The following is a 24,557-nucleotide window of genomic DNA, read 5'->3' as shown; positions in this document are numbered from 1 at the left end:
CTCCCGGGCTGTCCCGGCGCGGCTCACACGGCCGACACCTGCTCGTCCTCTGCGGGGCGGCGGGGGAAAGGGAGACACTCGTGAGGCGGCGCCCGGCGGGGCGCACGGAAACCCGTTTCCTAGGCAGCTCTCGGCAATTCTAACGGTTTAGACACGCGTGCTCTTCAAGTACATGCACATGATACCGAACACATTCGTGTTGACTGACCGAACACTTGCATTTAAGTTCATGGCAGCACGTTGCACAATAGCATGTGCCTTTTCTATAATGCTGCCATGTACATAAAAAAGACACAGAAATGTCAGAAAATGGTTATCTGTGAGTGCCGATTACCAAGTCATTTTCCCTTATGTCTGGCTTTTTACGTCATGGCTGTGTAATGAAGACCCTTAAACTGAAAACCTAAAAAAAGGGCCTCCCTTCTCAACCTCAATCAATCCAAATTCAGCAGATTTGTAAAAAGGCAGCAAAGGTGTTACACACGCTGGGTGTGCTGGTGTAGCCTATACTCCCAGCACTGGGAGGCTGAGGCAGGAGGATCTCAAGTTCCAGCTCAGCACAGGCAACTTAGAACACATCTCAAAAATGAATGAAGAAAGATGGGATAGCTCAGTGAGCAGGGCCTGCGTTCAGTCCACACCACCTTTAAGATAAAGTTTCGGAGGGGCTGGGGATTTAGCTCAGCGGCAAAAGCGCCTGTCTGGCAAGCGCAAGGTCGTGAGTTCGGTTCCCGGTACCGGAGAAAAAACAAAAACAAAAACAAAAACAAAAACAAAAACAAAAAAAAAAAAAAAGTTTCGGAGAATGTGTGGATCTTTATTAAGTTTTCACTGCCCAGAGTCCCGTATATAAAGTCCTAATGTAACGGAAAACTTAGCTATCCATTTCATAGCTCAAAATGTTTCCGTAAGTTCTTGAAAACAGCACACCCTTCTCAGGTTTTCACACTTACCTGAAAATGGGGCCACAGAGGGAGCCTACTTCCTAAGAATTAGAGAAGGTGTGCAGGCCGCTGCCGAGCGCTGCAGGGAAGCAAGGGTGCCTGCCCACGGAGGGCAGCAGGGAAGGCCCTGCCCTGCCCAGTCCTGCCCTACCCAGGCCCCCCCCCCCCGGCCCCACCGCCTGGCCGCCCACACCTACCGTCCTACTCAGCGGAGAAGCCCTGGGCCTGGTAGGGCGCCAGGCGTGGGTCGGTCTCGCCTGGCTTGTGCCACTGCGGCCTGGGGCCTGGCCTGGGGCCCGGTGCCGAGCTGGCGGCCTCTGTGGGGCGCGCCACCATGCGTGAGCGCTGCAGGGCCACGGTGTAGTCGGGCGGCCTGCGCGCCGGGTGTGGCGCGGCCTCAAAGTCGGCGATTGGGATGCCCACGTAGCCTGGCGGCGTAGGCGGCGGCTCCCGGTACCGGCCCTCCTTCCGTGCTGCAAGGAAGTGGGACAGGACAGTTAGTGACAGGACAGTTAGTGCAGGGAGCACCGTGCCCACCGCGCGAGACCGCTGGACTCCAGGCAATGCACAGCGCAGCACTGCGGCAACGAACGCCGCCTCGCCCCACTGCCTGCCCTGCGCTGCCCAGCGTGCAGCGAGGTGAGCCCTGACCTCGGATGCGCGGGGACTGGGGCTGTGCGCCCGCCCCTGTCCTGCTCAGTTCCTGCCCAGGGCCAGGTGCTGACCCCTCCAGGACCTGGAGCTCCACCTCCACTGGAGAACCAGCACACGGCTTCCTGGCCTCAGAGTTCTCTTTGGAAAACAGGGCAGTAAAAGAAATTGGGAAAAGTATTGCCCCCTCCGCCCCCCCCCAAAAAAGCCAATTTAAAAATTAAAACTGGCTGGGTGAGGCGGTGCACACCTGTAATCCCAGCACTTGGGAGGCTGAGGCAGAAGGATCGTTTCCAGTTCAAGGCCAGCCTGGGTTACAAAGTGAGCTCAAGACCAGCCTGAACTGCATAGTGAGACCCTGTCTCAAAAAGACAAAACAAAAACAAAAACAAAACTCTAAAACTGTAAGATTTTTTTTTTGAAAATCCTTTTATTAATGTTGATTAACTATATGGAACTTATGAAAGAAAATAAAACTAAACTTTCGTGTTTTTCAGCTTTTAACTTAAATGTTAGGAACTAAAACATCATCCTTTCTTCACACTAAAAATCCTAGTAATCAGTTTAACAGAAAATGCTTTAAGATGATTAAGCTACAGATATGTTTAATGAATATGCTTAACCGTTCTCTCCTTATTCACTGTGGAAGCTATCAACTCTGACATCTACTCGTGACTGCATGGCAAAGCACACCTCAGGATCTTAGTGGGGTGTGGAGGGGCGAGGCCAGGGAGAGGCCAGCCTGGGCTACAGAGAGCATCCCTGTCCCGAAAACGCAACAGAATCAGAACCAGAACCAGAACCAGAACCAAAGCAACCACACCTTCTCCACTAATGAAAGTGATGCTTGTCATTCCCCATTAATAAAAGTGTCTCTTGTAATCATTTCAGAAGTTCTCCTTCTATATCCTCTGCTCTATTCTCACATTTCCATTACAGAGATGTCAAGTACTCCCCAGGAGATACATGTTTCCCATGGTTCTGGGACCCAGGGACACCGGCACCTTTGCATCTGAAGCAGCAGCAGCACCTCCCAGGTCCCTGCGACACCGTCCCGGCACTGCGGGGGCGCCCACACAGTTTACACCCCCTGTCCTGTTCACACTGACCGCACTGAGAGAGCACTAAGTGAGCTGATGGATGGGACGGCAGGGTCCAGCACTTTGTCCATGTCACCAAGCCAGAGACAGTGACAAATCGGACTCCAAGCCCACTGCCGTCTCCCCTGCACCGCGAGCGCCTGCCCCCTGCGCCAGTGTGGCGGACAGCACTCTGCACACAAAGGCGCCTGCACAAGGGCCACCATGACGACGCTCCACGTGCGAAGGGTAAAGCTCCAAACGTAATGCAAGAGAACAAAACAAACAGCGCAAAGTGCCAATAAAAACATACTTCCTCTGTGAAGCCTGGGGACCCATCCTGGGTATTTTCAGATTACAAAAAAAAACCCCTGGGAAATGCCCACGATGACCACAGGTGGCGCTGATCACTGATGTCCACCCATGTGCTACCACTGCGCCTGCACCTGACCACGGGGCCAGAGCTCGCACCACCATCACCCCAGAGTCCCAGCCCACTGCTGCGCTGGACGCTCCGGATGGCAATGAACAACACAGGAGAACGAGCGTGCCGTGCGCGCGCACACACACACACCCGGCTTTGGGGATAACGCGATCAAAGCTTGTGTCTCCAGACTCACCAACCAGCCCCTTGGCAGTGCTCGAGGTGGCCACCACGTGGGCAGGCACAGGGCCGGGCTTGGGCTCCTCCGCCGGCACAGACGTCAGGCTGCTGCTCTCGGCCTCCAGGGAAACATCCTTCCCGCCCCTTCGCTTAATAGTGCCCGTGTCACCCTCTGAGTCTTCTCCCCAGTAGCCTGTGGAAGAGGCCCAGCTTGCCCGGGACTGGGCTTGGTCAAGACTCTCTCTGTTTTGATTCTGCCTGTTATACTTTGTGCTATGCTCAGTAAACATGACTGGGTCCACGTGGCCACTGGCGGCCCACAGGCCGGCAGGGTCCCCCGAATAATCGAAGTGAGTGTGCCCGAATGGGAGCGTCTCCCAGCTCCTCTGGTGCTGGATGGTCTGGATGTTGTCGTGCGAGCCACTGGAGCATGACGTCCAGCTCCCGCGGCCACTGTCAGCAGCGTCCAGGGACGCACGGTCGCCCTGGTCCTGGGCGAGCTCCTCGGTGCTCGGAGAAGAGATGACTGTCGCTGCAGCATACAAGCCCCGGCTCTCAGACATGGGCGCATAGGACCTGCTCGGTCAGACGACGGGAAAGAGAAAAGGGCGCAACATTACATGCCTTTGCTCCCAGAAAGGCAGCTCTCTCCTCCCTGAAAGAGGGTGCAGAGCCCTGAGCTGCGTAACAAGTCAGCACTGCCGCGTCCCGCTCCCTGACTCGGTCACTGCGTACTACAGGACACACACAGGGAAGACAGCGATGTGTAAGAAAGGGACAGCGTCCTTCGGAGGTGAAGGGCAGCTCAATACAGCCTGAGCAAGGCTGGGGACACAGCTGCAGGCCCTCAGCCGCGGCACAGAACGACTGCGCCACACAGAACAAACCTCTCTGACTGCCATGCAGCACCAGCACCAAGCACAACTAACACAACGACCGTGCCCAAGAACAACGAACTCAGCGGTAAAGTGCACGCCGGGGACAGCGCGCTGGCCACGACCGCTGGGGCAGTTGGTAGAGGGCGCGGCACCAAGCTGGGGCTGGGATGGGATGGGCGAGGCGGGATGCGCAAGGCGGTCCGGTACACCAGTACACCCACCCCAGGCTGTACTGGTCCTGCTCGAGTGTGGCCCGCCGCTCCGTCCTGCCGGCACCCAGGCCGCTCTCCACGACGCTCACAGAGTGCCTCTGCCGCCGCTCGTCGTGCAGGGAGATGGGCACGGAGTCGAACGAGGCGTTGCTGACAATGCTGGACCGGGAGGAAATCTCACTGTGACCAGAGTCTGAGAAGTTATCCACAGTGCCGCTGGGAGCCAGAGTGCAGCCTGCAGGGAGACACACGGCATGAGTGCGGACGCCGCAGGCGATGACGCGGACCCAAGTCTACACGGAGAAGCCAGAAGACAACCGTATGCATCACCGCAGAGTGGGATTTTCTAACTTACAGAGACCAGAGACTAAAAGATTACATTTTTATTCTAATGAAGTGTGAACTCCTTAATGTAAGGCGAGGGAATGAAAAAATGCATATATACACATGCTGAGAAAAGATGTACAAATCAGCACTGCTTTGCTAATCTTAGCTTCTACAAATTGCTATGGCGTACGCCACTCCAGTACCCGGCTCACAGAAGAAATCGGGCTGAGGACGGAGCCCCGGGAGGAGAGCACTTGTCCACCTCACGTCCACGCATGAGGCCGAGGTTCTGGCCCAGCACCACATGAACAAACTCATCAGAATTAAAAAGGAGAAATTTGACTTTTTGGTTTGCTTGTTTCTTGTTTTTTTGAGACAGGGTCTATGCATTCCAGGCTGGCTTCAAACTTGCAGTGATCCTCTTGCCCTGGCCTCCTGAGTGCTGGGATTGTAAGTGTAGGTGTGCACTGCCACACTCAGCTAAAAAGTATATGCATCCTTTCAAACTGTAAGGTGAGTTAATCTTGTTTTCAATTTTAAGAATCACAAAGTATGGCATTGACCAATTCACCTGGAAATAGCTGTTTTTGGGGGTATTTTTGGCGGTACTGGGGATTGAAGCCAGGATTGCTCTACTCCTGAGCTACATTGCCAAGCTCTTCTAAATTCTGTACATTTTTTATTGTGAGAAAGGTTTGCATTAAGCTGCTCAGGTTGACAACTAACTACAATCCTCTGCCTCAGCACTCTGAGGAGCTGGGGTTATAGGTGTGTGGCACCACACCTGGTACCATGCTATTTTTAATGGAAAAAAAATACAAATATTCTTTCTCAGCACTCAATTTTTCCTTTTTTATGATATTAAGGATCTCATGTCAGTTAAAAATGATTTGATACAACCATGTACAATGTAAATTTTTAAATGCCATTTATCACAAAATAAATAATATATAAATAAAATAAATTTAGGTACCTAAATTTGCCAATTTAAGTGGTCCCATCCTTTCAATAAACTTGTAATTCCTGATTTATTTTTTAAAGGCTACACAGGTCTTGGATAAGACTTAATGTGTTCACTTATGAAATGTCTATAAACCACACTGCAAGTCCTGACAGGTGAAATTTAAACCTTTCCTCAAAAGTCCACTCAAAAACCAAAAGCTCTCTAGGCACGCGGTCCCTCTGCCCCACACTGCTGTGCGGAGGACTCGCCCCGTTCCTGAGCCGTGGGCAGAGTCCTCGCTCCCGCCCGGGTTTGGCTCTCACAGCCCCGCCTATCCCAGGGGTCCATGCGCACTGTTATTCTTGTTACTGTTCTCACTTCCAAGAGAAGAGGAGGAGCTGGTTAAGTCCAGCTGCCCGGAGCCAGAACACCTCAGCTGAGTGCCTCTGCCACCTGACAACAGGATGAGAGGAGTCAGAGGCGTGCACTGCATGGCCCCTGGCCTTGCTGCCCGCAGGAAGGCCCAGGTCTCAGACGGCAAGGGGCAGGGCTGTGGTGGCTGGGGCGGAGGCGTCTAGGGAGGAATCAATGCTCTGGGCCTCTGCGAGGCACAATGACATCACGGCCTGTGACCTCCACGACTCAAGGCAGGGCACAGGAGGAGGTAAAGATGCAGGCTCTTCACAGATAAACCAAGACTGCAAGAAGAAGGTATTCAAGACCCATGTCAGTAAGACGAAAAATAAACCAGGAACATTTGGTCTATAAAGTCCTCCTCTGTACTAATGTTACATAATCACATCGTGTTAGAACGAATTTTAATATAAAAAGAATTCTTTCCATATTCAGGACCAATAAAGGCAAATGGATGTTTAGAAAAACTGTGCAAGTTATAAATCTGATGCTATCCTTTTGTAATATTAAAAAGAAATTCGGGGCTGGGGACATAGCTCAGCGGCACAAGTGCCTGCCTGGCAAGCACAAGGTTCTCAGTTCATTCCTTGTACAAAAAAAAAAAAAAAAAACAAAAAGAAATACGAACATTTTCCAAATGCATAGGCTGAGGGGAATCCACTGAACATCATAAAATCACCTTAAATGAGTATAATATTAAAAAGCATGCATGAAGTGGGAATTTATGTAACTGCCCACGGATTTCAGTAAGGAAAACAGTGACGCCCCGCTCTACCTTTCCTTGGAGAGCTCTGGGGAGAAGTGGGAGGGGAAGAGAGCTGCGAAGACGCATTGGACAGCGCGTCTTCAGCTTGTTTCTTGTGACGTTCCAGGCTTCCTTCTTCAGACAGGGAAAGGATTTTCTTCAAAGCTTGTGGAGAGTTTATGCCTGTAAAAATAAGCAAAGAACTCACATGTGTATTTCAAGACTGAAAAGAAATATTAATGATTAAAAAACTTTTGTATTAAGATTCACTGTTACTGTTTCAATAGATTTATAACAAACTAAACGTTCTTCGTATTCGTGATATAAACAGTAAGATTAAGGAGGCACAAGATACCCGTACTTTGGCTTCTGACTCCGAGGCCTAGAAAAGGTGGCTTTAGATGTTTTACTTCAGATTCCAAACCTCTGTCACCATATTTTAACGGTGTGTTTGGCAACAACAAAGCAAGAACAGACAAGGTGGAAACCTCTGAATATGGGGCTAAGTGGCGCTACTTGAACTCCGGTTTGGGTTGGCAGCAGGTACTTGGTACTACTGAGCAGCTTATCTCGGGAAAGGGGAATGCTGGGAGAAGAGTAAGGGGGCAAGAGGTACAGGAACCAATGAGGAAAGAGAATGAACACACAATCAAGTGAACAGACAGGAGGAGGCAGGAGAGACGCGAGACGTGCTGCGTCACGGAAGCCCGGGAAGGGGCTTCAGGAGGTGTGCAGGGTCTGGCAGGGCCAACACAAAGCGACCCCCCAGTTACTCTTTAGGAGTTGGAAAACACGTCACAAATCTTCCGATGTTACCGTGAGGCACTCTCACCTCCCTCGGAGCTGAAGAACAGAGACTGCTGGAAAGGCACGGCGGCCAGAGCCTGTCCCAACTCACCGCCAGCACCCCACCTCGTGTCGGTGCTCTGATGCTGTTTTGACAGCATCTTTCGGGAAAAAGCCATACTCTGTGTCCCAAAATACTAACACAGACACAGGGTGCGTGAAATACCACGTACACTAAAGCTACGTGAACGGCTGCAGTTTTCCAACAGCCTCCTTCCAAGCTGGTGCTATGCAGATTTGGAAAGAGCCGCCGCTGAAATAATGCAGAAGGCGTGAAGAAGCTAAGCCATGGAGAACCGCATCAGACGGCTCAACCGCGCTGCGCAGCCGCCGTCACGGAGGGCAGGCTGCGCCAGGGCTCAGAACAAGTCCCTGCAGGCTGAGAGCAGGGGCCTCCGCACGATCAGCCAGCCTTTCCCATACCGTGACTCTGCAGCATGCCTGCACTTCCTGAATACAGCTGACAGGCTGTGTCTCAGCGGCAAGGTGCGGGGTAACCCTCACGCAGCGTGCCGGTGCTGCGGTGGGGTAAAGTGATTTCACTGACATACAAGCTTTGTCTGTATTTCTGCTGCTTCCGGCCTACCAGGGCCCTCAGCAAGCAAGAGCTGTGCCCACACCTCGCGTGTGTGAGGCCCTGGTTTCGAGCCCCTGCATCGCTATGATGAAGTCACCACTAGACAATGCATTTAACTTAAAAATACTCTCCGTGCATTTCTGCAACTCACTGAAAAGAAATTAAACAATGTATATGAAAAAAACCTCTGTACTTGTTAAACTTCAAGTAGAGCATCAAAAATTTCTCCACTGTACCTCTCACTTTGCTGTGACAAATGAATGTGGCTAAATGAGATATCATTTATCTGAAAATAGCCCCTCTCGCTGGCAAAAGTAAAGTTTAGCTTGCTGGATAGTTATGTTTTATTAGGCGAAAATAACCACAGAGAAACTCCAGGCTGTTGGGCAAAGCTACCCAAGATAGACTTTCCCCAGAGCTGAGGAAAAGGGCAGCAGGCAGCGCTGCACAGAGCTGCAGGGGGCGCTCACCGAAGGGCGGGAGGTCCTTGACAGGCACCTTCTTCCGGGAAGGGTAGAGGGACACGGCGGGTACTTGCAGGCCCTGGCCGGCCTTCTGCACTGGTGGCGGTGGCGGGGGCTGTGGCTGCACTTTCTGCTGTGACCCAGCCCTGGGCGCCACTGGGGAGGTCTCAGACTTGACGGGCTTTTTGTCACCAGGGTTCTTAGGCACTGAGAAGAGTTTGGTTTGAAAACAGAACAAAGGATTTAAGATGTCTGTAGTTATGTAGGAGGTAATTTTAGAAGTACATGAGCGTTTTCTACAGTTAGAATACTAAAATGCTGTTGCCTTTTCTTTGTTTTGTTTTGTTTTGTTTCCGGTACCGGGAACCGAACTCACGACCTTGCACTTGCCAGGCAGGTGCTGTGCCACTGAGCTAAATCCCCAGCCTCATCCTGTTGCTTTATAAAAGACAGAAACTGCCAGGTGTGGTGGCTCACACCTAGAATCCCAGCACCCCGGAGGCTGAGGCAAGAGGATCAAGCGAGTTCGAGGCCAGCCTGGACTACACCGTAGGATCCTGTCTCAAAAAACAAAACAAAACAAAAAAACAAAAAAAATCAGAAACAGAAAGAGATAAATGACAGAAACTGGGAGAAAAACCTTTGTTACAGAAAATATGAGAATCATGGTAGGATAAAGATACTTACTTTATCAATTCAGCAACCTCAAAGGATGATTATACTGTTAAATGCCAAATTAAAAATGAGAACAGAAAATGTGGGCAGTTCAATGTTATGTGGATGTTTATAAAAAGCACACATGCTAAGAGCTATAAAAGAAAAATCATGACGAATTATTTCTCTCAAATGGTCTCTAAAACATGGACATACCTAGGATAGTTTTTAATTTAATGCTATTAATTGGAATCTATTATCTAGGGAATCTATTATCTGGATTATCTAGGGAGGCAAACAGCAGCCAAGTTCACGCCTTATGCTGAGTATGTCCTTATGCAGTTCCACGGTGGACAATCAAACGCTGCCTGCATAGAATCCTAACACCCCAAATGACTCCGTGCTGTGTGCTTCTTCCAGTTTACACACCCGGAAGCTGAGAATTAGGACACCCAGGCAGCTTGCCTAGGGCCACACTGCTAGTGAGAGGGACAGCAGGTTCTGCGCTCAGACCACACTGCTGGCATGAGCTCTTCCCCGAGACACATGGCACCTGCCCTGCAGTGTCCTGGACATTCTCTGCCTGGGGCTCTTCAGAAAACTCGATATTGCACAGCTAGCACCTTCCAAAGCTGCCCATGGAAGAGCTGCAAGTGGCTGGATTTTTATTAACTTTCAATTTCACTTGCTTTTTATTTGTGGTACTGAGGACTGAGCTGGGCAGACACTCCAGACTCTACCTGTGACCCGTCCTTTTCTTTTTTTTTTTTCCTCCCGTACCGGGAACCGAACTCACGACCTTGCGCTTGCCAGGCAGGCGCTTTGCCGCTGAGCTAAATCCCCAGCCCAACCCGTCCTTTTCATTTCCAAGACCCAGGGCCCACAGTGCTGCCCAGCATGTCCTCAACGCCTGCATTCAGGCAGTTCTCCCGTCTCAGCCTCCCAACTTCAGGCACCTGCCTGGTGCAGTCTGGCCAGGTTTTAAAGGCTACAGACCATGCACGGGTACTGGCTGGGCTGGGACGAGAGCAGGAGTAGTCTGAAGAGCCACACTGTCCTGCACACTGACCTGGCTGGACATGAGGGCCTGGCCCAGCGCGAGGCAGAGGCTCCACCTCCGGACTACGCTCGGCCCTGCCTGTCACACCCACACCTCTGCACAGGGGCCACTGTGCTGCAGGCCCGCAACCGCGCCGGGAGGACTCACGCGTGCTGGTCGCCGGCTCGCACTGCAGCGACAGTGTCTGCAGGCTCTCCTCGTCCATCTCGAGCTCCAGGTCGGACAGGTACTGCTTCACTCTGCGAGCCATCTGGGCGTCTTCGTAGAGCTTCTTGGCGTTGAGGAAAGAGCTGCGGCGCACCCGCTTTTTGTGGCCGCCTGTCTGGGCAACGTCGAGCACTGCGGCATTTGCGCTGCCCTGGCTAAGAGACCTGTGGAGGGAGGAGGAGAGAGAGGCGACTCACTCTGGCACGGTGACTGCGAAGACTGACAGTCTGCATTCACAAGGTCACATGCGTCATTCCAGTAAGCACACCGTTAACGAAGACAGTATTACAGACTCAAAGATCTGTGGTTAAAGAAGAGCTACACGTAACACGTGTGTAAACACACAAATTTGGCACCTTTTCTGTTCCAACTAAGAAATTCTGTTTTCTACCTCTTTAGAGCATCCAAGTTCTCTTAGAGAAGCCAGCAAACAATAATTACATAAAAAGCTCATGCAAGAATACACAGCTCTAATCATTAAGATCTACCATGTTAAATTTACTGCTTTACAAGAAAATGTTCTGTATAGATTTAAGTAAATTAGCCACAATGTTCACAATTAGTTTCTTATTCCTTGAGTAGAATGCGGTAAGATTTTTTAAGTAATAAGGTCAATCTGTTAATACTAAAGTCATGCAAAATAAACATTTGTATATGGAAACTACTTAGCACATATATGGTTAAGAATTATTTTTAACAAGGATTGGTTTATACAGAATGAAAGTAGTAGTTAGTTGAGCTGTAAAAAATTTGGTTTAAACACCTGGGGCACCTTTTACATTTACATGATTTGCTTCTACATATCTGTGCAACAACAGTATTTAATCGCACAGCTTTTCCTTCTAATACACCCCCACCCCCGCTCCATTCTAGGCTCTTCTCATTTTCAAGACACACAGATTATATGGAAGTAAAATCTCTCTGGGAGCTCAGAAGTATGCCCAGCCTATAGCTCCCCAGAAGAGTCCTCAATCATTTCCCAGCTCTGGTGTTTCACGACCTCAGAGGCACAAGCCCCACAGCTGACACTGAGGTCAGCCTGCCATTGGAAACTCTGCTGGAGAGCGGTAAGGCGAAACTGCAAAGCGCCAGAAGGACAGGTAAGAAACGCTGCAAGGGGCCGAGTGCGGGCTGAGCTCTCTGCCACTTACCCCAGACTGCGCCATTTCTTCTTCCTGTAAGTGAGCGCCGAGGAGATTGGAGCACGGGTGTAGAGAGAGACAGAAAGGTCACAAGCTCAGAAAGAAAGGACTGGACTTTGGGGTAAGCAGTCCTAGCAGCCCACAGACATTCAACCGACCACCACTTTCCTAGAAGCATTTGTTCTGGCTAAAGACAAATGTAAATTTTTTTGTTCTAGAAGACAACAGACTAGGTTTGTCTCCCACACTGAACGAATTGTGTGGATACTGCTTATCATTTGGGGCATTTACAAATTTTAGTTTATACAACCACTTAGGAGTTATGACTCTACGAGTCAGTGTCCTCAGAAACAACCAAGAAATACTTGCAACTCAGGTTAGATGAAAACTGTCTGAAGGACAAGCTGGTCTTACTGTAGCCAACGTGTACTTAATGCCAAATAAGCATTTACTTTACAGTGAAGCTCAGCGGTGATTCTGAACCAAGAGTAATTTCGCCACATGGCAAATATACACATTGCAATCTGTTTCCCTGAAGGGTAAGCTTTAAGACCTCTCCAGTCCCACGCGTACCGGGGGCTGACCCACTCACCGAGTCCTGAACATGAGGGCTGGGTCCATGTTTACTGAAGCCATCCGGCCCACATGACGAATTTCCTTGGCAATCATCCTGAGCTTCTCAAAGTTGACCAGCCCATCTACTTTTGAGTCATTTCCTGCAATTCAGCAGAGGAGAAAAAGGAAATCAGGTGGCACTTGGTCCATGCTTCTGCTAGACGTGCAGGCAGCAACCCCGTGCCCGTCCTACCCTCGTGCAGGAACGTGAGGTCCTTCTTGATGACTGGGAACAGGGGGATGATGGGAGGCTGCAGGTTCTGGCTGTTGAGCACATTGCGGTATTTGGCCATGTTTCTGGAAGGATCAAACAGGTCTTGGAGGTCCTGAAACAGCTTTTCGTATTTATTGGGAAGTTTTTCCCAGGTGGTCCGAAGTCTTGCCACTGGTGCCAGGTTCAGGCCACTGACAGAGGAGAGAAGAGAAGTAGGGTCAGTTAGTCACATGAGCTCTTCTGCGTTATACGTACAGCTATCTAGAGAAGGGCACGAAAGAAACCAGACAGTAACCCTGGGTCACGAGCACGGCAGACAGAAGCAGGGTCAGGGTGCAGTCCCTGGACTCCCCTCTCCTACCCGTCATACTCTGATGCTTTGTGTCCTTCTCCTACAGTTCAGAGTTCCCTCAAAGGCCCATGTGGTGAAGGCCCAGCCTGTGGAGCTCCCTGAGGTGATGGACAGAGCCTCTAAAAGGCAGGGGCTAGCAAGTGGGAGCCTCCATTCCAGGTCAAAGGAAGCGTGCCATCGCAGGGTGGGGACCCACTTGCTCTTGACTGTGTCCCAGCCCTGAGTGGAACGGCTGTGCTCCATCATGTGTTTGCACAATGGTGTACTGCCTGGCACAGGCCCAAAAGCAATGGGCCAAACAAGGAGAGAGGGTGTTATGGTTTGTGTCTGCATGTTCCCCCAAATCCTCATACAGTCATGAGGTGGGCTCCTAGATTTCTTTGATCCATAGTCCAATGCTGGGATTATGGGTGTGAGAGCTACACTGGCCCTGGGGTGGACAGTCTGCATATGTAAGGGAGAGAAAGAGGCTGCTTGCTGCCACTCCTCACTTTTGCTGTTTTCTGCCGCCATAAACAGTTGCCCTCTGCCATGTGCCACTCTGCCTTGAAGCCAGCCGAGTATGGACTGAAACCTCCACAAACTGCAAGCTAAATAAACCCTTCCTTCCTTAATACTGGGCATCAAGTATATTGTCTCAGCATCGAGAGAAAAGTAACTAAGACAGATGGAAACCTGCAAAATCCCTCTTTAACTTGATTATCTCAGGTGTTCTTATCGTAGCAGACAGATGACTAATACTCTGTCAGCAAGACCACTGTGTCGGTACTGTTCTTTCTGCACGCAGTATTTCGGTCATAGCAGGCATCTGATAAAACAGACCGGGCAAGCATTACAGAGCACTGAAACCAAACAAAAGTCACCACAGTCATTAGAGTACGTCAGACTCTAGGAGAGAAAGCGATTAATGACCACCGTCAGGGTCACCCTAACTCACTGCTCCCGTTTGTGTTTTCTTCTGGGCTCGCTCTACGCACTTGAAGAGAAGAAAGTGAGCATTTCCTGGGCACCTGCCTCGTGCTGTCTGGTGGGTCATACATTACAGTAGTTAACGCTCCTGGTAACTCTGTGGCGTGTTACTATTTTACAGAGAAATAACTGATGTTCACAGGAGTTCAAATAATTTGTCCAAAGTTAGAGTTTAAAGAAAGCGAAGTGGCAGACACAGACTTGCTACTCTCCGGATCACCACATGGGAGATTTTAAATTGAGCATTAAGAATCAGAGAAAACAGTTATTGTTTTGAATCAGTAACAGCCTTGCACGTGTGAGGCCTGGGGCTGAATCCGTGACACTCACAAGGGCGAGTCAGTTACCAGCTCTGTACGTCTGTGGCTCTCCTGAACGCAGTGACTGCGGCATTTTTTGTATGGAGCGGGACTGCGTTGGCTGACAGACACTCTCACCTGATGATCGCAAACATGGAGTTGAAGTTCTTGCATTCCCTGCAGTGCAGCGCTATCTTGATGAAATGCTTAATGATCTTCATCCTCTTCAGCTGGTTTGTCTCTCGAAGAATCTCAGAGGCCACCCAAAAAGTTTCCTGGTTAATGACTTCCTCAAACTTCTTCAGGTTGGCACAGCTGGTTTTCGACCTTAGCTTAAATAAGTCATCTATGTATTCGGTAGGCTCAATGTTTCGGAAGAGTTCAAAGTTCCGCATGGAGAGCTGCGTGGAGACTTCCACAGTGCTGAGCTGCAGCAAGGAAATCTGACTCTCGCGCAACAACTCCTGCGCATCCTCGTCTGAGCAAAGGGTTTCGGTTTCCATGTTGTTTTTCAGATAATACCTGTTTCCAGAAAAACAGAAAGGTGTCGGGCATGAAGCCTATGCAGCAGCCTCGTAACATCCCAGCTCTTAAGGACGGTTAAGAGAAGCTGGAATCGAATGGCAACAGATTTCTTTTCAACCAAGTTGGGCAGTGCTGCCCTGGTCACTAGATCACAGAGCACCCACAGAAAAATCGGGAGGGAAATGAACAAATTTCATGAAATTTCTTTTGTACCAGCTGTAATTAGTTCTTCTCCTTTCCAAATTATTTTACCCTTTTGCTAAAGATGACAAGAGAGCTCTTTTTCAGTTTAAACAAGGGCCCGGGCCCTACGGAAGGCAACAGAGCAGACGAAGCATCATTCTGTTTCCCAGAGAGCGGGAGAGAACACTGGTGGGCCCAGACAAGACGCTTTCAGATCTGCCGCCTCCTCAAACAGCCAGGAAACCTACCAGCTGTCTCCCTCTGTTGGACCCTATGAATGAAACAACCCTGAAACACATTTTAATTCTTAAATATCTGGCTCTTCACAAAAGCCCCACAGGACATCGAGGCAAGCTTATCCCTGTCAGGTAAAAAACAGGACTCTATCATGGAACAGATCCGAGAGGGGCCATCGTTCTTCTCTTAGGCAAACTGTTGAAAACTGCATCAGGTGTTTGCTCTGGGACTTACTTTCTTTGGAGAAAGCAGATTCTTTCTCTCAAGTAAAGTCTATAAATGAGGAAGGGGAGTGAGCACATGGGGGTCCCACAAACTGCTCTTTTCCACACTCTGCAAGACCTCGGTGACAGAAGACACAGCCCTTGGCCTCAACGCTCACTGGTGTCACGCTGTCCACACTGATTACTCACCAAGCCCAGGACAAGAACCCATCTGAAACCACCCAGGACAGTGGGTGTGAAACATGAGTCTGCAGCTCAAGAACTGCCCAGCTCCACCATGATCACAGCTATCAATGTACATTTAGATGAGAGCTGAGAAAAACCACCCTCTATGACTGAAACTGCCTGCTAGCACTAGGGCTGCAGATACAAGTAAGAGCAGCAAAGTTGCAGCTGACAGCAAGAAAACACAGGTTTTGAATGAATTAAATCACAGTAACCTATTACATGAAAAAGTCATGTGCAATGGAACACACCACAAAATGAGACAATTCTTAAAAAATTATTTATGCAGCTACTTTTCATGTAGTGCAGAATCCAATCATTACATGAGAGCCAAAACTTAAATGTTTATTCAACTTTCAATTATTTGTGGTTTAAGGACAAATTACACATCCCTGTCCATGGCAGTATCGCTGACGGGAATGGCACAATCAGCGCAGCGTGACAGAGGTGCTTACAAGCAAGTGTGACAGGCCCACGCTCTGCAGGTGCTGGAGTTCTGGGTTAGGAAGCACTTTCTGCAGTGCCCCATACCATGAGAGCCACAGCCTTCCCGGTGTCTCAGCCTGACCTAGCGCAGCTCCTTGAGCCGGGTGTGCGGGAGCACAGAGCACACACACGCCCAGGCTTACTGTCACTCCACACCAGCTCGGTCCACTGCACTGTCAGCAAGGATCCCACAGGGCAAGCCTGAGAAGTCAGCGCTTGCGTGCTGGCGGTCAGCGACAGCTCTCAGATCACCTTTATAGGAGGTCGGCAGTCCACCACGCATACTGAGCCTGATCCGAACTACAGTGAGTGTGCTGGGGAGGGACACCATAGCTGGTCATTTAAAACCTCTCCACTGTGCTGCAGGGAGACAGTGCATACCTTCCGCTCAGCTGTATTCTGTCAGCAAGTTTGGACAGCTGATCTGGAAGTCGCCTCTGTTTGATGACACCCTCGGGGGTGACGGAGACCTCACACAGGGAGTACTGATCTGGGGTGGCAGTGATGGCAAACTCCCTGATCGCCTGGATGACCACTTCCTTCGCCGTGGTGTCCTTACTGATCATGATGTATCGGCTTTGCTGATCGGCCTTAAAAACCCTCAGCACTTGATCCGGCAAGTCTGGAGGAAAAGAAAAGCCACATGGAATTCAGTGCAGCGCATTCGCTACACAGGACTGTGACGAGGCGAAGTAATCTGAGAAGAACCTCCTTAAGACAGTGAGAGTAAGCGTTCGCCTCCCCTGGGCTCGATCCATAGGCTGTCTTGTAGATTGTACCTTTGCTCCAGAAGGCTCAATGACCTGCACACAGTGCAAATGGCACAGCACAAGACAAAGAAAGAGAAAGTTCAACCTAATCTTCATCATATGGAATCTAATCTATGCCTCCTCTTATTTATTAGATATGGCTTGGCATATCCGATGATTATCTTTTTGTGTCAAAACAGAAACAAGTCTAGAGAGCTTAATGTGCCCAAGGCCACATCAAAACAGTCTGCAGAAAATGACAAGTGGTTCCGTTGATTTGGAATTTAAATTGTATCCTGAATTTTAGCATCTGATATAATCTGCACCAACTGAGAGAGACACGAGGCATCACTGCCACGTTACCGACAGTAAGAAGTGTGGGCGCGCTCACCAGGAGTGGCACTGAAGTCCAGGATGCGGTGATGGGACTGCAGCAGGTCGGGGTTGCTGGAAGACAAGGTCCCACTGACGGGCAAGGCCGTTGGGATATGCTTCGTCTGCCGCAGTCCTACTATGCTGTCATCTTGGGACTGACCAATCCCAATATCACTGCACAGAGGAAAATCAGAAAAGGAAATTGTCAGCAAGCTACAATGTTACAAGTCATATTCATTAAGCATGCAATTTATGTAAAAATGTCACTAATAAATTCGGTTAAAAATTGCAAAAGCCACTACTGCTGAAGTGCATCCAACTCACTCTGCTGTGTCCTGGGTATACATGTTCTTCTCTAACACCTGCCTCTTTAACTGAACAAGCCACAAGCATTACAAGTAGTTTCTCAGCACAAAAATGCATTGAAGGAATATCCTCTTCAGTTTCTGATGGAAATGGATTTAAGTAAAAAGCACACTACGAAGAATATACTCACTCATCCAATGCTTTTCCATCAGAAGGATACGCTGTTTTATAAGCTGATCCCTAAGAACTGATAAAGCTGAATAAAATGAATAAAAGGGGAAAATCCAAACTTCTCTAATTTTATTCACCCATACTTAGGGAGAAAAATAGATCACTATGGAGTTAAATGTAAAGAAATCCTGACAGAGATATTATTGCTTAATTATAGGACATAAAAGACCAGTGATGCATGGTGACATTTCCTAGCATCACAGAAAAGGCTATGGAAATCCAATGAGTCACTTTTAATTCTCTGTTCAAACTTCTAGTTATACATTTTAGTTCCCAGAAAAACACTGGTTCTTATTAATGGCTACAAACTCATTTCCATTTATAAAAAGCTGCTGGTGTGGGCAACTGTTGAAATATGATTTAATAACATATAAACTTATTTCTAGATTGAAGGATCAAGTATTTCCATAACAAAATATCAAGTAAAATAGTGCACCTGAGAACTAGATATAAGCAAGTGGTTACAGTTTAAACTAGCTTCTATAAGCTTTTTGAAATAAAAATCAGTGAAATTATACTAAGATTGCGATATAAACTAAGCCATCATAAATAAGATGTGTAAGGTGAGTCCAGGAGACAGTTACATGTCTATTTAAGTGTACACAGGGAGACTGTCCTGCCGAAGATAAAACCCTTCATTCCCATTCGCAGAATTCTGTTTACAGCCATACAGTACAGTCTTTGCCAAAACTACTCAATGTGACGCATGGCACACGGTCACCATGGGCTCGGGCCACTCCCGCACCGATGGCCACGGATACGAGCACACTGCCTCCCACGGTGCTTCTCAGTGAGCCGCTAACACTCACGTGACAATCCACGCAGAGACCTGGGGACACCCTTGGACTGAGAGCACTTGGTATCAAGACCTAACTCAGAATCACCCTACGTGAGCACAGCCTCTAAGCGTCTGGCCTCTCCAAGTCTTTCGCTGCTACTGACGCTGCTTCTTAGTCTGTGCCGAATGTGCAGGCTGATGACCGACTTCCTTTTTCTCTGCGTTCTCCCAGCTTTCTCTACCTACCTGGCAACCAAGTCTGAGTTCTGCCAGGCTTGTGGCCCAGCCTTGTCTTCACTCTGAGCACACCGCTCTACCCACCCATCACCGCCAGTGTGCCGGGACTGACGGAGAGATACCCCAACAGCACATCAACACTTGGAAATGTCTAATTTACAGTTTAGGAGCTTTATTAGGAAAATAAAATCCTCACAGGCTAGGAAACAAAAACCAAGACCCCCATTAACACATACTAATTTCTAGAAAAGTTCAATGATTTGTACTATATCAGTTTAATAGACTGTAACAGATGCTAATAGAGCCTATAAACCTTTAAATATAATTTCCTTTTCCATTTCAATTACATTGTACACTTTTTCAAAGAATTTTTGTAAGAAAATATTTAACTGAGCCTATCATATATTTGCTTAAAATGTTTTCTCGGTGTTTTAAAATCAAGCTAATTCTCTATTTTTTCTCTTGTCTAGATTTTGAGTATCTTTCCAAGCAGACACAGAACAGAATTAGATGCAGCACTCTCGTGCGGAGCTCCTTGGCGACACCCACACTGCAGAAGGACGGCCATCCCCGACCTTGGGTGAAGCACTTCCACGAGTACTTCGCAAGGCCACGCTGACTTCCGTCTCATTTCTTTTCAAGGTTCATATTTAAGTCATGGTCAAACACAATTCTCAGATCTTTTTTTGGTGTTGCTACACTGCTAATAATTCTGCATTTAGGCAATTTATTTTTTTTATTCACTTAAACGTAAGTTTTTCACCCAGAGTCACTTTAAAAATTAATTCCTATTTCCTATAAATGCCGGCTGCCCTAATCCACTGACTCCTAGAAACTTAATATAAATATCTTTACAAGCTGTAATTAAAGCCATCACTTCCCACACTTATCCTTATGGTTCTAAAAACAGACGTTTTCTTTAAAAACCACCACTTCAATGGCCAAACCACGAGTCTGACACTCGGTCCATCAACAGTATGTTTCAAATTATATTTCTCTAATCTGTGGATGAAAATTTTATCTGAAATGGAATTTGCAAAGCAAGAAAAACATGCTTAATGTAATCCTAAGTGTCTGTATACATAGTTTCTCTTTAGACACATTAAATTATCAAAGAAATACATTAACCTATGTTTTTCAATGTATTATCTTTTATAGCACGGCACTTTAAGGAATATACAATAATTGCACATGGCATTCTGAGTTCCTTAATACTTTAAAAAAAAAGCTGATGCTACTCAAGCTTTGTATAACATTCCCAGACTCAAGAACTGACATAAATAAATAGGCAAAGACGCACACCTTAAAAAAAAAAAAGGCATCAGGGACAAAGCTTAAAGAAAAAGGGCTAGTCTTGTCTAGCCTGAGCTCCCACAAAGGGTGCTCTCTTTTTGAAACTTCTCAAGTTCGGTTCCTGACACACGAGCTGCAACTGGCTGGTGTCAACCGCCTCGTGACTCACTACCCTTCCAGCCAGACCGACTCGTCACTGCCAGTGCTCCCCATGGCCCCAGAACCAGCGAATGAGCGGCAGGGGCCACTGAGAACAGCCGCAAGAAACCAGACCTCTCTCAACATGCTGCACGTGGAGCCGGTGGGAGGACGGAGGGAAAGCCCACACTGCGTTACTCACGCAGTGGCCAGTTATGTAACCGAGTGAGAAGGAAGGAGGAGGAGGACGGACGCAGGCCGGGACAGCAGTGATGACTGCGACGGTGGGCGGCAGATGTGGAAGAGGACGCACGCTCAGGACCATAGGCAGGTAAATGCGATGAAAACAAACCCGCCTGCTTAAGGTTGCCTCTAAGAGTCGGCCCGTGAAAGCCTGGAACACTTACCGACTCCTGCACAAACAGTAATGGCACCACTGTCTCTGCCGATTGTTTTATCACACAAAACGAGGCACAGAGCTCATGCAGACTTACTTATATGGTTTCTGAGGCAAGATGCTGATGCGAGTCTTGTCGAGTATCTTTTTTAACTTGTTCCTCCCTCCGACAGTGTTGGCTTTACTCTTCTTGTTCACCTTCTCAAGTCCTATCACCTGCTCCACGTCCACAGCCAGGTCTGGGATGGAGTAGCGGCTGGCCTTTTTGATGTCCCCAATTTTAGGTAGGTGGGGGGCACCATTTCTCTTCTCCTCTGACAATCTTGTTAGAAGTTCTTTAAATACTGAAACAAACGGACACAGAAGCATCACAAAACAGCAACTGCAAGAAACCAGAACAATGCCAAGGCAATTACAGAACTCAGGAAGACTTCTGTTACCAAAACTGAAATTCCGTAGAAAAACCACTTCTCGGTGACACCAAGAATCTGCCTTGTATGCTGCTCTGGCAGAGTAAGATTAAGAAAGCAACGTACTCCTTACAGGTACTTCAGTGTTTATCAAGAGAATATAGATTTCACTTATCAATAAAGAGATAAAAGTAATTTTATGGTCCTCAGAACAGATTTGGATTTAGATCTAACTACATATATAACAAATTCGGTATTTATGCGTTTTACTACACTTTTACCCTTATGGTATTTGAAATATTACGTACAGAAATGACTCCTTTCACAATTGAGATCTAAATGTAAAAACAAACATCACTCCCAAAAGCAGAAAAATCAAAGTATGCAAAAATACTTACCAAATAAATTTGTTTTCACAGTGATAGACAGATGTGTGTTATTTCTGAGAATTTCCATGGCTTTTGACAGTTGGATATTTTCAAAGTTTTGACCATTTACTTCTAATATCTAAAAATGAAATTATAAAATGAGTGTCAGTGTCACCACTCAAGAGAAAAAAGATGCTAAAACCCACCCTCACTCGGGGCTAGGAGACCACACCTGATCCCCGTGTTTCAAGCCTGCCTCGGCCGCTCTGCTGCCCGGATCAACGCTGTCAACGAAGATGCCAAAGCCCTTCTCAGAGCCTCCGAGCAGGAGAAAAGGCAGAGGAGCCTCTCGCGACGGCTTGGTCAGCGTCATCAGCCTTCTTTTGGCTTTCGCGGCACAGGCGATGTTCAGCAGCCTTAGGTGTCCTCCCATCTTCTACAAGAGCAGCGAAAGGCTGGTGTCAGTGCAAAGACAGGTGGCACAAAAGGAACCGAGAGCTCATACTTTAAAAAAAAATAAACTACCACCTCTCTTTCCAGATTATTTTCAAATTCTTCTAGAAATCGAGTCATTGCAGGGTCTCCTTCAAAGTCATTGAAGTGATTGTTCACCCACAGCAGCACTACCCGCGTCACCTGGAAAAGCAGTTTCGGTAAGTTGTCTTCTTTTTAGTGCTAAGACTGAAGTCATTTCAGAAAAGATGCTTAAGCTTCAAATAATTTACCTGATATTGCACAAACTACAACAAAACTTTCAACTAAGGTATTATTCATAAAAAAATGACCATCGGAAAATAGGTGTACTTGAAACGCAGCTTCGTCAGGGGGCCCTGAATCTGTGGAGGTATTTAACTTAACATCTTGCCATACTTTCAAAGCATTCTTAAAAGAAGTCAAAATGAATGCCAAAGTACAGTAAAACCCAAACAGGTTAATACAAAAGAAGAGAGAAACTAAAAAATAAGGGTGAAAGGACAAAGAAGACAAGGAAGTGAGCAGCGTGAACCTAGAAAGATCCCAAGGGAGGAGGTAAGACTGCTGCATGTCGCTGGCTACCCAGGCCGGCCTAGGCAGAGCCCCTCGGCCAGTGCTGAATCTGCATGGAATGGTCTGACGGGACAGGGACAGTCGCAATGGACAGCGCTGCCCAGCGCTCACTGAAACAGGGTGACTGCCCCACCATTGAAACAAGGTAACGTTACCGCGACAGTTACGGTAACTGTGGGAACTCTCTCCCAGAATAGAGAATGCAGGCTCCATGGGTCCAGACGTAAGGTTAGCTTATGTTCCAACATATTTCCAATACAAGTAAATGTAAACATTTGGTGACCAATTTATTGGCCTTTGGATTTAAAGAAAAAAAAATCTTATTTCCAAGGTTGAACTTAGAAATCTACAACAAGAAATAATATCTGCATCAATTTTTTTGTTTAAAAAGTTTTCTCATATTCTATCAAATTGTTCTCAACTCATACTCTATTAAATAACCTAATCTGTAAATTTATACTGTAATATTTCATATTGAAGAGGCAGATATAATGCATTTCCCACCTTATCCCTGAGGGTCGGGTCATTAAACCACTCCAGTAACTTTTTGCCCACTTCCATTGGGCTAGACAGAAAAGTCCGGTAGGTCAACAGGAAGTCTTCTATGAACGTTGGATCCACCACCGAGTGCTCTTCCACCAGATGCATCGTTAGCCTTTCTGAGGTGCCCTGCGACAAACAAAAGGCTCAGTCACTACCTCCAATGACCACTTCTGCAGTGCCTGCATTTCACACCTGGAACGGAACGTGAGCTGGGCAGTAGCATCCGCAATAACTAATAGACTGTTACTCATCAAGAAATGTAAAGGATTTTTTTGTTACTACTGATAACCTGTAAGAGGCAGTACACTTAGGAAAGAAAAGAGGCTCCTGTCAGGACACTGCCGAGGGAGGAGGGCGCTTCCTGCCTCACCTTGATGACGATGTGGCCCTTCCTGGTTCCAGTCCGGTCAAGCTCTCGGTGCTCTTTTACCATGACGATCTCTCCTTCCTCCTCAACTTTCTGCATGTTCTTCTCTACTTGGTTGAGGATTCGGCAGTAATCTTGCTGTGCGATGCAGACAAACTGGGATACAATGAAAGGCACACAATGATAATGAAGTACTTGCAAAGGACCCATCGTGCTAATAATTCAGTGTTTTAACTATTAAACACTGACATTTTTCCCTGTCTTTCCCATAGTCTCTACATTAATGCAGTAATGAACCTTAACCAGACTTCCCTACTTTTAATATATTTTCTTCATTAGTCAAAAAAATTTAGTTTTTAGACTCTGCATTTTACATTCAAAGTCCTACTAACTAAAAAACCAGAAGGCAAGACTACAAAGTCCTTTTCATGCTGCTTTCACAGTGGCTTTTCCACTGGGGGAGGAAAGGAATCCTGGGCCAACAGAGAAAAAAATTATCTTGTTTTTGGATTTCTTTTGGAGATTTTACAAAGGTGACAATTTAAAAATAATGGTTCTAATGAAAGACACAGAAACTCAAAGACACTATACACTGCAATAGGTACATGGATTGCTGGTCACATGGAGGACAGGTCACTCCACAAAGCCCGTTCGCAGGCGGCCACAAGATCATCCACAACTGGCAGAGTTCCAACCATCACGCTCACTCCCCCTAAAGAGTGAGCAGGCAACCTTATCCGGCAGGACTTCTCAGTGATCCCCCAGGAAAGCACAGTTCAGGGCCAAGCCCCCGGGGAATTACATTTCCTAGTAGTTTTAATAAAGAATCAGCGCAGTCCTTGGGAGGGCGTGGGTCCGGTCTGCCTCTCAGCACGGCCACTGTGAGCGCATTGAAACGGACGCATAGAAACGGACGCATAGAAACGGACGCGAGCCCGCGTTCCGGTTCTACAAACGATGCCGATACTGGCCTGGCAGGGCACGCGCCTCTCATCCCAGTTCTGAAGAGGGATGAGGCAGGAGAATTGCACCCAGTCTCAAAAAATAAAAAAGCCTGGGAATGTAGTTCAGTGGGAAGGCCCTAGGTACAAACCCCAGTATGAAGGGAGGGGAACACCACGGAAACGGCCCGGACAGACCAGAGCCAGGGACAGAACCCAGCCGGCCACTGCATGGACTCCCGGCTCCGGCCGCGCTGCCCGGGGCCCCGGCCTGCTGGGCAGGGCGAGCGCGGGAAGGCGC

The 24,557-nt window shown here is 48.0% G+C and overlaps 1 protein-coding gene across 1 annotated transcript in view; it reads right to left on the bottom strand.

Annotated features, from left to right (window-relative positions):
• The window catches only part of Rapgef2 (Rap guanine nucleotide exchange factor (GEF) 2), a gene marked incomplete at its 5' end in the record, with an annotated part of 168,074 nt that overhangs the window by 23,480 nt on the left and 120,037 nt on the right, over positions 1 to 24,557 (bottom strand). The window contains 18 exon segments of the mRNA XM_013522900.1: positions 1,156 to 1,417; positions 3,295 to 3,854; positions 4,378 to 4,603; positions 6,828 to 6,980; positions 8,691 to 8,891; positions 10,546 to 10,769; positions 11,757 to 11,780; positions 12,340 to 12,463; positions 12,556 to 12,767; positions 14,335 to 14,718; positions 16,458 to 16,698; positions 17,217 to 17,374; positions 20,678 to 20,924; positions 21,389 to 21,497; positions 21,591 to 21,794; positions 21,887 to 21,994; positions 22,910 to 23,074; positions 23,319 to 23,471. Of these exon segments, the coding sequence (XP_013378354.1) occupies positions 1,156 to 1,417; positions 3,295 to 3,854; positions 4,378 to 4,603; positions 6,828 to 6,980; positions 8,691 to 8,891; positions 10,546 to 10,769; positions 11,757 to 11,780; positions 12,340 to 12,463; positions 12,556 to 12,767; positions 14,335 to 14,718; positions 16,458 to 16,698; positions 17,217 to 17,374; positions 20,678 to 20,924; positions 21,389 to 21,497; positions 21,591 to 21,794; positions 21,887 to 21,994; positions 22,910 to 23,074; positions 23,319 to 23,471 (3,755 nt within the window).

Source organism: Chinchilla lanigera, unplaced genomic scaffold (assembly GCF_000276665.1).
Source record: "Chinchilla lanigera isolate Chin_1 unplaced genomic scaffold, ChiLan1.0 scaffold00070, whole genome shotgun sequence".
NCBI lineage: Eukaryota > Metazoa > Chordata > Mammalia > Rodentia > Chinchillidae > Chinchilla > Chinchilla lanigera.
This window is presented reverse-complemented; position numbering and strand designations above follow the sequence as displayed.